At 33.9% G+C, this 14,481-nt stretch overlaps 1 protein-coding gene across 1 annotated transcript in view; it reads right to left on the reverse strand.

Moving 5' to 3' along the window:
- Positions 1-14,067, reverse strand: part of Nthl1 (Nth-like DNA glycosylase 1) — a 72,268-nt gene extending 58,201 nt beyond the window's left edge. The window contains exon 1 of the mRNA XM_089593876.1: positions 13,676-14,067. Within this exon, the coding sequence (XP_089450002.1) occupies positions 13,676-13,990 (315 nt within the window). The 5' untranslated portion in view covers positions 13,991-14,067. The remainder of the gene's footprint in view (positions 1-13,675) is intronic.
- Between the last annotated feature and the right edge of the window lie 414 nt (positions 14,068-14,481).

Genomic DNA, 14,481 nt, shown 5'->3' on the forward strand with positions numbered 1-14,481 from the left:
GAAATCAGATTGGAAGAGCATAAAATGATGAACGTAAAAAACGCCAATTTTGGGCCAACGGAGACAAAAAAAATTTTAGGCTAAATATCATATTTCCTGATTTTTCTGCAACTCTAATACATACTTTTGTTGAAAAAAAACTAAGATAAAAATTGAGGGCATTTCATTGTTAAAAACCGTTTGGTATGGTAGCTACTACATGGAATTCCTCATTCACCTAGCAGCCACATCAACGGATCGATACCAATGTTACATTTTAAGTTGAAATAAACTAATCGTCCTATATATCCACAAATAAAATTTATTTGTCACATTCACACAAGATGTAATGTGCATATTGAGTACAAGCACATCTTAGGTGACGCCGGCAATGCTAGAGCTCAATATGAAATTTGCCAGCTTGGAGGCATTAGATCTTATGGGGAAGGTTTTATATTAATCAACTACAATTCTATTTTCATGTAGTAGTTTATGGAATCAGTACTTATTACAAGACATTGTAAAAGCTCATTAAGCAAAAATAATTTTAGAAGAAAAGAATTCAGCTGAAAAATAACAAAAACAAGGGTTACAAATCTTCTCCCGTAAATAAGTAACAAAAAAAAAAGTTGTGGGTCTCAGGACCCCCGGCAGATGTGAAACATAAAAGAATATGTTATTGAACTTAGTAGTATTTAATTGTCTATAGTGAAAATAGTAGTTTTCGTCAGACAAGTGCCATCGTCATCAGGGCCATTTTGTGGCCCAAAGGACCTGCGAAACAAGGCCCGAGGGACATAAAACAGCCACGGAACAGTGGTGCATATGTGGCGAATCCTATTTTTTCTACCAAGCGTACAGTAGTCTCTTAAAAACGCGTGAGGTAGGAAAAGTATTTATTTTTTTATCCTAAGTAATCTTGACTTTATATTTATATATAAAAAAAAGACAGTTTATTTATGAATATGTATTTTTATCAGTGAATATTAGAGATTAGGAAAAAGCAAATCATGTTTATATTTTTTTTCCATTAACATATATACAACGAGAACGAGAAAGAACAGTAATACACAGTGAAAAGTATACGTATGTAAGAGTATATAATATACTACTACTTACCTACACATAGGTTCATACATCAATTTAACAAACGTTCGTGGTGTATTATATTATCTGTCTCTTTTCAGATACCTGTTAACTGAGCGCAGTTTCGCACGTGCGCGAATTTCGTTGGCTCTTTACTAAAGACAGGTTAACATAAAGTTTGAATTAACACAATTGAAAGACGCCAGGAAAACTTTACATTATAGTCAAATATTGATATTTTAAAATAATCATGTTCACAAAGAAATAGTTTTTTTTTAAATAAAGAAAAATTTTACCAATTCTAATATTAATTAATCATATTCTACAATCAACAAAACATAAAAAAAGCAATGAAAAAGGCCTACCTGTAAGAGTACGAGAGAGAGAGAGAGAGAGAAAGAGAGAGCGGCGAGTGCGACAGCAGACGATCATTAGCTCTCTCTATTTCACTTACTCTGACAGAGGAACTGCCTTTTTCTGTTTTTTTCTCATTATTTTGCGCTTGTCGAAACGAAATTAAAAGTGCTCATTGTTAGAAAGTCTTTTGCCCTACAAGCTGGTATTTTTAATTTTTCTGTATATCACACCGTTAAACGATATAAACAATAATAGACCACTTAAAAATAATTGTAACTATTCCTTTTGAAATCGGTGGACTGAATTATATATAATATAAATAACACCCAATTATCGATCAATTTTCGAATTCAGAAGTTTCTCGGTTGGTATCCATATGTAATAAGAACAATAATCTGATTGGTGTGCTCCGTAGCACAATGAGTAAGTTCCCTGACTACCAATCCAAAGGATGTGGGTTCGATTCCCAGAGTTAGTAAGATTTAAAAATTTTATTCACACAGATATATATAATATTCATAGAGGTATAAGAATAGAGGGAGCTATCCCCATGTAACTCGGTACTGTGAGGTGTTTCCACGTGCGAGAGAGCAAGCTGCAAGAAGGCCCCTTCTATTATCCTTCTCTAATTAAGTGAGCATGCGCAGTAAGGCTCTCGTCTCTCGAAACTGAGAAATCCTTCTCCCTCTCCCAACCGTTTGGTTAGAGAGAGATAGCAAGAGGGGGCCTTCTTGCACCTTTCTCTCTCGCTCCTGGTAACACACTGGAAGCCTGATCACTCCCTCTATTCTTATACCTCTATGATAATATTTCATAGTCTTCTATATAGCTATTATATATACGGTTGTGGAACTTTACAAACGAGAGAGGGGCAGTAGTAAACACGCAAGGAGAAAGAGACAGAGAGCCAAGCCGAGCCGAGCCGACCCGAGTTATACCCGAGATCGCGCCTTCGGCGCGGTTACTTTATCGCATCGGTTGAACCCCCAACCGCACCAATAGATGTTTCACATCAAAAAATGTAGTAACTATTCCAAAGTACCGTGAATTTAATAAAATATACAAATGTCAAGTGTAAAAAGAACCGATTTCATAAATCACCACATGTAAAAGAATTGTAATTAAACAAAATACTGTTCCTGTAAGATCCACTGCTTTAAGGCTGGTGAATTCGGTACTTAGCACCAGTATTGGTGCTGCCACTTTAGATGTGCTTGCTGTCAATACACAAGCTCATACGGCAAGTGAAGCTAATACGTCACGCTCTCTCTATAAATATATGTGTGTATGAGCTTCTTTCCCATGTGAATTCCCTCATACATTCAGTGACTCGGTTATTTCATAATTATATCATCAGAGTGATCATTTCAACTTTACTTCCCCTCCATGACGTAACCTAGTGATCGCAGGTACGTAAAATTTAGGAATCATTTTATTTCAATTGATAAATAATGTTGCAAACACTGACCTTTATAACAATAATATCAAGTATGATTATTACCAGCAAAGTAGAACATACATCCAATTGTACAAGAATATTTGTCTGCATACGTATATTATAATTTCTGGCTTGTAGTTACATTTCTTATACTAGTATGTTCTACTCTGCTGGTAAGAATCATAGTTGATGTTATTGTAATAAAAGTGAGTTTTTTGTGCCTTCAGATTTTTTCTCTCATACATTGAATATTCATAAATTCTTGGGAGTTTCAAAATTCAGAAATTTTTTGAAATCAAAAATCTGTGCACATACTTATGAGCATAAAGTTCTACGATTTAATAAAATAAGATTAATAGATAACCTTCCCGATCGGAAAGCTTAAGAGGGTGTTAGGTAGGACCTACCTTGGCAGTCGACTTACCCTACCTTCAGCCAACCTTGGCATAAATGGGACTTCAACATTAAACATTTACGCGGCATTAGGTCGGCCCTACCTTGGTTGCCCAGTTAACCTATAAGTGTGGCTAACATAGGGAATGGATCATATGTTTAAAAAAAAGAAATAGAATGTGATTTAAATAATCTACAATACTTTTATTATTTTTTTTTAGTTTAAGTATTATCACATCACAGACTTGTAATAAGTAACAGACTCGTATATAACACAATTCTAGATTTTGATTATTTTTATGGCATGACTCCTTACTTTTTTACTTCACTTAAATTATCTAGTTCTTGGCTTTTTTTAAAATAATATTTTTTCACTCTTTGGTTTACTAAGGAGGTTGACTGCATTTGGAGAAGGGTGCAAGAGAGCAAGAGGTCTGACTGTGCCTTTTTTAGTTCTGAAATGCCTGCGCATGTCCCGTGATTTTATATTGAGTTGTATTTACACTCCAGATTATTTATGATTAACTATTTTTACAAGGACCTAATCTACGTGATTGCTTTACATTATAAAAAAGCAGATATTAATTTACTGTTGACTACAGTTTTGTCCAAATCTGACTGTTGATTGTATTAAAATTTGTTATTATAAGAGTCGTTTTTTACGATCTCCCATAAAAACGCATGTAAAATTCACGAAATTTATTTCATCAACTTCAAGTTTTATCAGCACCCAGAGTTGTTGAAACTTTGCAAAAATTTTCTTTTATAAATTATTGAAGTTCTGCGTAAACTCTAGTTAAAAAATTACTGTAAATAGCTTACAGGTAGCCAACCTCCTTAAAAATAAAGAGCGTTTTAGTTTCTCACTCATTTTCAATAATTTATTACCACAATTAATCTTTACACGTTTTTATAAATATACTGCTCCAAAATATTTGTTCGCAGTTTTATAATGTCAGAAAAGGTTAGATAAAAGATAGAAACCTTGGCCCAAGGCGGCGCCACGCTTGCGCCGCGTAAATGACATAGGTACACTCAGTTACAGTCGGAAGAGAGAGAAACTCGTGTCGTCACTTGCTTTGGCAGTACGCTCAGCTATATAGCTATAGTCGACATTTCCACTCCTCTCTCGTTGGCGCACGCTCTTCGATACCATTCCCGCACTCTTGAAAAATGTGCGCCCGGTTCGACGGCTGGCCGCGGCGGGTCATCCCGATCAGTGCCAAAAAGTTGTCACACATCGTAGCATTGGCATTAGCAATCTCTATAATTATCTCTGGCACTATTCTTAGCTTACACTTTAGTGTCAAAATATAATATTTCTGTACTTTGTGCATTGCTTAAATGAATTTTTACTTCTAATTTGTTTTATTTATCCAAAATATGGTTTCAAAAATCAAGAAAACAATCCATTTTATTATGTTGTTAAGGTATAAAACTTACATTTTTTAACGAGAAATTTATTTTTCTCTCCTACAGTATACGATATAAGAAATATTGATTTAAGTAATTTTTTGTATTAACCTTTTTTCTAATTTTTTATTTATCTTGATTTCTTGTGCAGGAACGTTTGTCACTCCTTCTTCACCCTGTCTCGAGCACGTTAAGATAGTGTAGGGCTGCTCGCTCACCCCTCCCTGATTTTGATTACGACGCTAGAGTACAGGAAATTCTGCTAATCTCCCAGTTGTTTACCACGTATGGTGTAGTGGTGTAAGAACGTACGGCATCCTCTTCTCAACGCTTTGGTTGTAACCATGTCGTGGAAGTTAGACTTGGGCAGTATTCTATTAATGGGTGTTTTTAAACACGCTATTCAATTTTTTTTTTTTTTTAATTGCAATGAGTTTTTCTAGAGTCCTGTTGCGGCTATGTAAAACTGTACGCTGCTACTTTTCCTTCTAGGCCAAAACTTCTTGCAGCATTGCTGCCGTGCCACTAACATCATTAAGTACATTAAATCCAGCTCTGGACCCATTGTGGCAGCGAAAAAGTACTAGCTAATTGCCCTTTCCCTCTGACAACAAAGTCTGGAGGTCTGGAGATCGTAGGTTATTAAAATTGGTACCCTTCCGTCGTGGCAGCGCAAGAATGCTTACCGTCCTTTCTGGTCCGGATCACGTGACGACGTTGCATGATATCACCACCTTCTCTTGTCCTCACTACGTTACGTCGCTTGAGGGACTCTTACTGCGCTCTCTGGTCCTGATCACATTAGGGAAGTGTAGAAATATCCGACGCCTTTCCTGTTTTTGGACACGTGGTATCATTGCGCACCACCCCTTTCTTGTCTTAGTAATGTATCTCTTATTCAGATATAAAATGACATGTTGGAATCGTTTTGAAGTTTTGTATTACAATTTCGTAAATAGTACAAATAATTTTTGTCATTTCAGGGGTTTAAAAAAAGTTGTTGCATTTTGGGTGTACATAAAGTATTCGCCCGCAATATGCATTTAGCTAGGGTGATTACAACAGTCTCTCTGGCGTTGTTTCACAAGAGAAATTAGACTCTTAGATTGACTGGGAAAAATGCATATTTCTGACGAAACTACTTTTTTTCTAGATAAGTGTTTTCTCTGCTTATTTGCTATTTAAAAAGAAGATATATGTGTTTCTTGATTTTAAGTTAATTTATTTGCAGAAAAAAAAATGAATACACGATTTCTTTCTAGTTTAGCCAGAAACACTTGTTCAACGTACGAGTCTTTTTTATAACAAAGAAAAAATTTATAACTGTTACGTCAAAGATAGCTGCAAAAAACAAAATAATGAGTCCATCCCAGAATTTACAAATAATTGCAATTGGATTGTGTAAAATTTTATTTCCTGCACCGTATTTTATTTTACTTTGTAAGAAAAGATTTTATAAATACCTAAGTAAGAAAAAAAAATGTCGAACCAGCGAAAGGGGATTTACAAAGGCGCATGGTGCACCAGGGTGCAAAGGCCCTGCTACACTTTGCCTATGGACAGGAGGAAGTAATATTTCGTTCCTTGGCACAAAGTTCATTTCCGCTCTAGAGCGCAAATTAGTTAGTGGGCGTAAAGTGTGCCCTCGGGTGCAAATTAGCATTTAGCGCTCTTGTTGCAAAAAAAAAACGTAAATTTTTTTCAAGATTTTTTTTAAACCCTATGCTTGTCTAAGCATCCTCATGCAATCACTGGTTTTGATGAGCTTGACGATGAGATTCCTGATGATCCACGAAATCTGTGCGAGAATGTCACATCTGCTGAGCAATTCAGGCAGTCAAGAAAATCTTGAAAATAATATTTCCATTCCTTTTACTTACAGTACCAACACTACGAAGCGACAGTTATTATATTTATACTATTAATTACTAATTTTTTTACCAGTTTACTGATTTTTACAAGAATTATTTTTCACCTCTGTGTAGGGATGTCAATTCAAACTACTAAACTTATTTTTAAGCTTTGTGTCCTTTTAAACCTTCTCTTGCCCTATATAACCACCTTAATTGTACATTTCTCTTCACAACCCTGACCCTACTTACCCCTTATAACACCATATAATACTAGTATTTATAGAGTAGAAACAAAAATTTAATAATTGTTTAAAAACTATGAGAGATTGTATAAACTTTTTCGCACTGCTAAAATTTGGGATGAAAGATTAAAAATATTCCAGCTTTCTTTCAAGTGTACATTTATTTTGAAATTGCGATTCAAAAATTACTCACAAACAAAAACGTCCGTCCCAGTTCTTTGCAAAATGTGTTTAAGGCAGATATAATGTTTAAGTAAGTAAGCAAATATACATTTAAGCAATAATAATATGGTACATCTTTGTTACCGTCCTTCCTTTTTGAAGTGAAACTTCTTATGTTGGGCCGTGAACAGCCGCGTGAGGGGAAAAGCGTTACGAAAAAACGTAGCCATCCACCCTGCGGCCCAAGCCCTCTCCTCAATCTTCTCTCTTACACTCTCTCCCTCTTGCTCCGTCTCTCTCTTTCGCACAGCGCGCACTTACTACTGTCTACTGCTCCGTCTCTTTTTCTCTCGCATGTACTCCGCTTGCTCCATTCCCCTCACGCTGCTACTATACCTATATATGTATACATATATTATAGGAATGTTAGTAAGTTAGTATATATGTTTCTACGCTAAAACTCAACTTCAACACTAAACCGATGCGCTTGCTCAAGCTAAGGTATAGCTATCGAGAAAAGGGAACAGAAGAGAAAGTGATCGATGGTCATATACATACATGAGTTGCACGTTTTGGTCATGATACATATGTTCATATGTGTACATGTATATAAAAAAACGTGCATTAGATATGTATTATGTGACAACCTTACTTTTGAACAAGAAAAAACGCTGTATCTTGACAGGGTAGCAAAATTGTCTAAAAATAAAAATTTTCACGGGTTACCCAAAGGAAAATTATATGGTCAAAGCGCACAAATATAGAGTTGGACTATGCACAAAACATAACCTTATTATTTTTTTTTTTTTGTAACTGAATCTTGAAAAGAACGAGTAAAATAAATTTTACTTTCTACGCCTTATGTGGGAAATTAATATGGACGTATACAAAATCTACGAAAAATTTTGGTTACAACATAACCTTTCAAAATTCGAAAAACAGTCACATCTTGAAAGGGGAATCCAGATAGGCCAAGAATAATTCTACATATAGAAAATAATTATTGAGGTGCAAAAATATATGTTTAACGGATTCATACAAACAATCGTAATAATTATGAAAATAGTAAGCCATATCTCAAAGGCAAAGCTGCATTCTACATATCGTACATATAAATTAATTAATTTTTATTATTTATACTATATTTTAAGAATAATTTTTAGGTGACAAAAACCTGTACTCTTGTTATTGATTTTGAGATTAGTAGAAATTAGTTAGAAGGATGTGTGAATTTTAATATTAAATTATAAATAGTCATAAAAAACGAATTGAATGAGAAAATACAACTTTACAATGGAAAATAGCTATACGTCTCTTGTTTTTGTTAATCTTAATAGTGAATTATTTTACTTTTATGGTAGCCAAAATCAAAAAAAAATTTTAATTGTCAGATACAATGATTCAAAGAAGAATCGATAGTACGTATACTTATGATGTCATATCAAATGCACGAATTATATATAAAAGTAATTTTTGTCCCGCGTAACTGGACAAAAGTACCTTTTTCGGGGCACTATGGTAAAAATTTTTGTTTTGTTCTGCATTACATGACCATAAATTCGTAAATATATTAATACGTATACATCATAGCAAACATAGAAGTACTTAGAATGTTTGAGTCTCATGTTACATAAGTAAGGTAAAGGCACTAATTACAGGCCGCAACCAGTACCTGGCCACCATCACCACTTCACGAATTATAAGAGTTAACTTTAATACTAATCCGTGACAGCATAACATTACTGTAAAAACGTATCAGTCATTCATTTTAAAATGCAATGAAGTTAGTTTTTTTAGTTGAAGACTTTAAAAAAAAATTTTGAAAAATGGTGGCTAAGTATAGTTTAAAAAAAGATTTATAGCTTTCAAATGATACCTAACAAAAGATGAAATTTTAAAAGCTGTTTAAAATATATGATGTTCTTTTAATAACAGCTACTAAGTGACCAGTAACTAGTACTTTTACCTTATATTTATTTTATGCACGCGCGTGCTCAAATACGTAATAATAATGAAATTTTCACTATATTTTAATATTGGATTCTTAAGGACCTTTTAAAATTAGGTATAATCTAACTTTTTCAGAATCTGTTATACCGAGTTTAATAACATTTGAGTCGGAAGTTTCACTTCTGCCGGGGGTCCCGAGACCCACACCTGGTTTTTTTTTTGTTGACTGAGTTAAACCTGAGGTTGAATGTGTACATCGCTAATGTTGAGGTAAAAAGAATCATGAAACGCTTCAGTCACAACGCCAAAAAATTTACTAGAAACAAATTGCTAACAACTTTTGGGAGAGACAATTTTTAAAAAAAACGACTCCAACCAGCCATGGGGAAATAGAAAAATTCCTGAATCTGAGTATGACGCTATACTTGGTAACTGCGTATTATTATTTCTGAACATTAAAGAATTATACATATGACAAGTGATAATATCGGTATCGTATTTTCTAGACTTCGTTAATGAAAACTTTCCATCACGATCTAAAATACGCAAGAAAGACTTTAGGTGGACCGCTACGCAATTGTGTTATTTACTTTGAAATCAAAAAATTTAAAGGAAAAAAATATTAAACTGGCTAAAATAGATATTTAGGCAATATTATGAACAAAAAAAGTATCTGTATTGGAGTACTAATAAGAACTTAACAGAATGAATAAAGATCCTTGATTTAACACAAAATATTCATCTTAAGGTGGCACTTCATCCTTGTACTACTTATCTATTTTTGTGACAGACTAGACTATCACGCCTAAAAATATCGAGTAACAGTCTTTACGAGTATACCTACAGATACAAATCCACTTGTTTACATGTTGAGGTTAACCTCTGGTTTGGACTTTCAACACTTCATTTCTTCCTTTTTCTCTCGGCAACCTTGGACTATCGCGATTTTATTAAAAAAAAGATTATATAAACTACCTGATTTTAGTTTTGGTGGCATATGGCCCAACTTTGAGCTAATATAAGCTATGACTTACGGTACAGAAATCTAAATGCCTTACAAAACCTAAGTTAAAAATTCGAATTTCAAGTAAGTTTTATTTTCGATTTTGGTCGGTAGCATGCCCTAAAATTCCAACTGTAGATTTTTTGGCTCTTATTTTACCGTGGATTTTTATCTGAATGCAATGACTTAACTTTCCAAAACTTGATGAGCTACCTTAATGATTACACATACCTCAGTCAAAAATGTATAGCTATTAATTTGCCTATAATTTATAGCTATAATTATAGCTATAACTTCCGATAAAACAGCTATAATAATGTATAAAATTCAGCTATAAATATAGCTATAAACTACAGCTGTAAATTTTTCACAAATAATGAATAAAAATTAGTTTAAAATCAGATTTTTTCAACATATATCGATCAGTACAGATGGTATCATCCGTATGATAACAGTAAAACTGGGGGCCTGAAGTATTTTTGAATAAGTAGAAAAAAAAAACAAGAAATCATATACAATTTCAAGTTTCTTTAAAATTGCTTAAAAATACTTTAGGCCCTCAGTTTTACTGTTATCACACGGATGATACCGTCTATACTGATCGATATAAGTTGAAAAAATCTGATTTTAAACTAATTTTTATTCAAAATTTGTGAAAAGATTACAGCTGTAATTTACAGCTATATTTATAGCTGAATTTTATACATTATTATAGTTGTTTTATAGGTAGTTATAGCTATAATTATAGCTATAATTTATAGGTATAATTACAGCTATAAATTTTTAACTGAGACGTATGGCCAAGTGAGCTTACTTAAAAATATGATGTTGGCGTAGCGCAGCAGCTAGTTGCCGTCGACTTCTCATTTGAACAACTTTTGATTTGCTACTGGGGCGGTATTGCTCGCTGTGTGCAAGTCCTTGGAGGGGGTAAAAAAAGGCGATCTAAGAGCCTATGGTAAGAGAAATGTGCAAAATTTCAGGACTCTTGAGGAATCATACCATTGTTGATTGCGTGTTATTGAGTTTTTTAATATTTCGAATCCCCGAAGGTAAATATAATTATTATCATGATAAACTCATGGTTCACAGCTTTTTTATTGAAAACATATTGAATGTAATGTTCAATCATACGAATGGTAATTAATTAACTACAGCTAGTGGAGATGTCATTTACTGTCACTTACGTCCGCGTAACTTTACGGTCAAGATGAGTCTGTTGTGCTTCGATACTACAATTTGAGGTTATGTTACTGGCTTTAGTAGCGTTTTTGTTTTAATGATTCAGATGTCAGTATAACTTTTTGCTTTAACATGGTACACAACAGACGAGAACAGATGGTTGAAATTATTGTTGCTTTCACGTTTACTGTCGTGATAAATCTGTAAACTTGTGATATTTGCTATTTATAATGTATTGGATTCTCTAAAGTCCTGAAGTTACGCACCGTTTCACCATCAGATGACACCAATACACTTGCACACAGCGGATACTGTTGGTGGTCTATACGTTTATAGGCATATCAAGCTAGCTAACCTACAACTCATGCCATAAGCGCTTATTTTTTTTATTAAAACGAATTTTGTCACTCAGCCCGTTTTTTTAAAATCAGTAAAACAATAAGTTAATATCAAGCCAGTTTGCAACGTGTGAGTATTTTTGCCAAAGAAAGAGAGAGTTGAACGGTATGAGACCAAAATTTGTCTCTAAATAAACACTGATAGATTAGCTTGTAGCTGATGTTGTTGACAATACCTCCAACAGCCAAAACGTGGTTTTGACCGATCCGAATATCAAGTTGACTGGCCGTACGTGCGTATCTCCGCTTAGGAAGGAGATATCTGAATGGGATTTAAGCAAGAATTTTTCGCTAACTTGTCACTGAAAAAATGTTTAAGCCGAATAACACAACTTCGATTTCTTATTGGGATTCCAAAAGGTCACGCGACTCTCGCGGTATATATAGTCACTTGAGGGAAAAATAACACAGGCCTTATGGATGCTATTCTATTTTTATTTTTTTTACACAGTCAACGATAGTAATACGATAAAAGCCTTTCAATAACATATTTTTGAGGAGGTGACAATACCTTAGTTATTTTTTCCTAACTTAATTAGTTTTTTGCAACTTAAAACTTTCCTTTTAAAGTGCGAAAACGCACATTTAACCTGTACAAAAGTCATGTTTATACACCTATATATAAGCAGCGGCGGGAGGTATTTGTACAGGTTAAATGTGCGTTTTCGCAATTTCAAAGGAAAGTTTTAATCTACAAAAAAATAATTGAGTTGGGAAAAAAAAGCTAAGGTATTGTCATCTCCTCAAAAATATGTTATTGCAAGGCTTGCATCGTATTACAATCGTTGACCGTGTAAAAAAAATAACAATACAATTGCACCTACAAGGCCTGTTATTTTTCCCCCAAGTGACTATATATACCGCAAGAGTCACGTGACCTTTTGGAATCCCAATACTAAGAGAGACAAAGTACCATAACGTCTTGTACAATGCCGGTTATCAATGTTATCTTACTTAATATGCGCAAATATATTAACAGTTTAATACCAGGGCAGTGAGATTTTAAAAATGTTTTCCATTTTTTACTTTGCCATTCTCAAATTTTGTCGTTTACAACTTATTTTGTTAAAAATTCAATGTTGCGCAATTGTATTGCTTGTATCAATTTATATTTAATTGATAATCGACCATTAAATTACTTAAACTCATATTTTTTTGAGGCTGTAGAGAGGAAAAAACTAAGTACCAAGTTATTACCAAGCAAAATGCAATGTTGGTTTGTGTGCACAACTGTTCCTATTATGATAGGATCAAAAAATCGTAACCATACTTAATATATATCTTAAAATCGGTCTTAAAGTACGTCTTAAGACAGGTCTTTAAAAAAAAACTTAAAAAAAAAAATTTTAAGAACTCGCCTCAAAAAAGCTACTAGGCCTCTGTCGCTTTCGTGCTGATCACTGATTGGCTTAAACATATTATAGCCAGTGAATACTTGAGCTGAAGCTAATCATGGGGCTTGACTATCTTGCTTACTCTATGTTTGAATATCTGTATGATAAATAGTGGAGTAGTACATTACTCATCTATCAAGAAAAAAGAACAAAGTGTCAGGCAGAGAATGTAGAATATAACTCTTTAGATGTACTCTATATTCTCTGTCTCAGATGACAGACATTTAATACTGGAGGCAAAGCCAAGGGTTACACATGATCTGAGGCTTTGTTTCATTCCATGGGTTGCAAGTGTATACAATCTTGTACCAATCCTGCACCGCAAGACGGAATGTTTGTCCGCCAAGTAGAAAGCTGGAAAATACTTATGCCTGTTTGGCAGAGGGTGGTAAAAAACTTATTCTTAAATAAGCACTGCAGCTTAATTGTAACAAAGAAAGAACTTAAGTAAATTTTTTCTTTGTGTTGACAGAAATAGGTGAAAATGAAAAAACGAGTCAAAATGTTCGAGTGGAGTAAATTACAGTGCCACAGATTATATGAATGGCAGTTAAAATTTTTGTCCTTTCAAAAAACTTGTATTATTTTTTGAGAAAACTTCTTGTTTAATATCATGTTTTTTCCTGAATAGAGGATGGCAGTAGAAACGCAGAGAAAGTGAATTTTGTTTTAATTACATCCAAATATTTTCCTTATTCACAAGCATTACACACACAAATAATTACATGGTATGCTGCACTCTTAAAAATTAAATCAGCGAAATAGCAATAGCATCATTGTATCATTAAAAAAATTGTTATTGTGATAGCAATTTTTTGTTACAACCTTCCAAAATCCAACTGGATAAATAAGTTGCCCCAAATCATTGTCAGGCATGGAGACGATGGTTCTGGGTGAAAAATCAGTGTTTTTTAGACGTTGCATAGCAGAAAAAGTAATCTCATCTTTAGTTTGACTACTAAGCATCAGAGCTATTAAAGTTTGATAACGAAAAATGGAGTCACTCACAGATTTATCTGCACATTTATGACATCCCATTTTATCTACAGGAGCTGTAAAATTTGAGCGCATTTTTCTAATATTATTCAATTGAATCTCCCAATTACAAGGTTCCCAAGCAGTTGCATTTTTGCTATCCATATTTATTAGTAATAAATGAATATTCACCACATTTTAATAGTTAAAAGTATCTAGCTGCCTCTGGCTCCGAGATTGGTCTTAAGCATAGACATAAAAGAAATAAAGACTGCTTGTTCTTATTTACGGCGCTAAAGCACAAGTAAAAGAAGACACAACATCGAACGTGGGTATCTGTCTCTCTCGCACATTTACACCTATGGCAATGTACGAGGGAGACAGATACCCACGTTCGATTTTGTGTGTCTCCTATTTGTGCTTCAGAGCCATAGAGATATTATAAAATAGAGGGGGCAAGCTATACGGTCTCCTGTAAGTTAAAGCGTCCGCTCGGTAGAAAGAGAAAGAAAACTGGACGGGTCTTGCATCTCCCTCACACCTTTCCGTTGATTGGCTCTAGCAGTCTCTCTGTTTGTTTGAACTCCTAACCAATACAAAATGTGTTTACTCGTGCAATAATTGATTGTTTTTACCAAAATATTCTTATTTTATAA

This window comes from Copidosoma floridanum, unplaced genomic scaffold, assembly GCF_036245765.1.
Source record: "Copidosoma floridanum isolate Cflo_tuat_1 unplaced genomic scaffold, Cflo_Japanese_pri ptg000020l, whole genome shotgun sequence".
NCBI lineage: Eukaryota > Metazoa > Arthropoda > Insecta > Hymenoptera > Encyrtidae > Copidosoma > Copidosoma floridanum.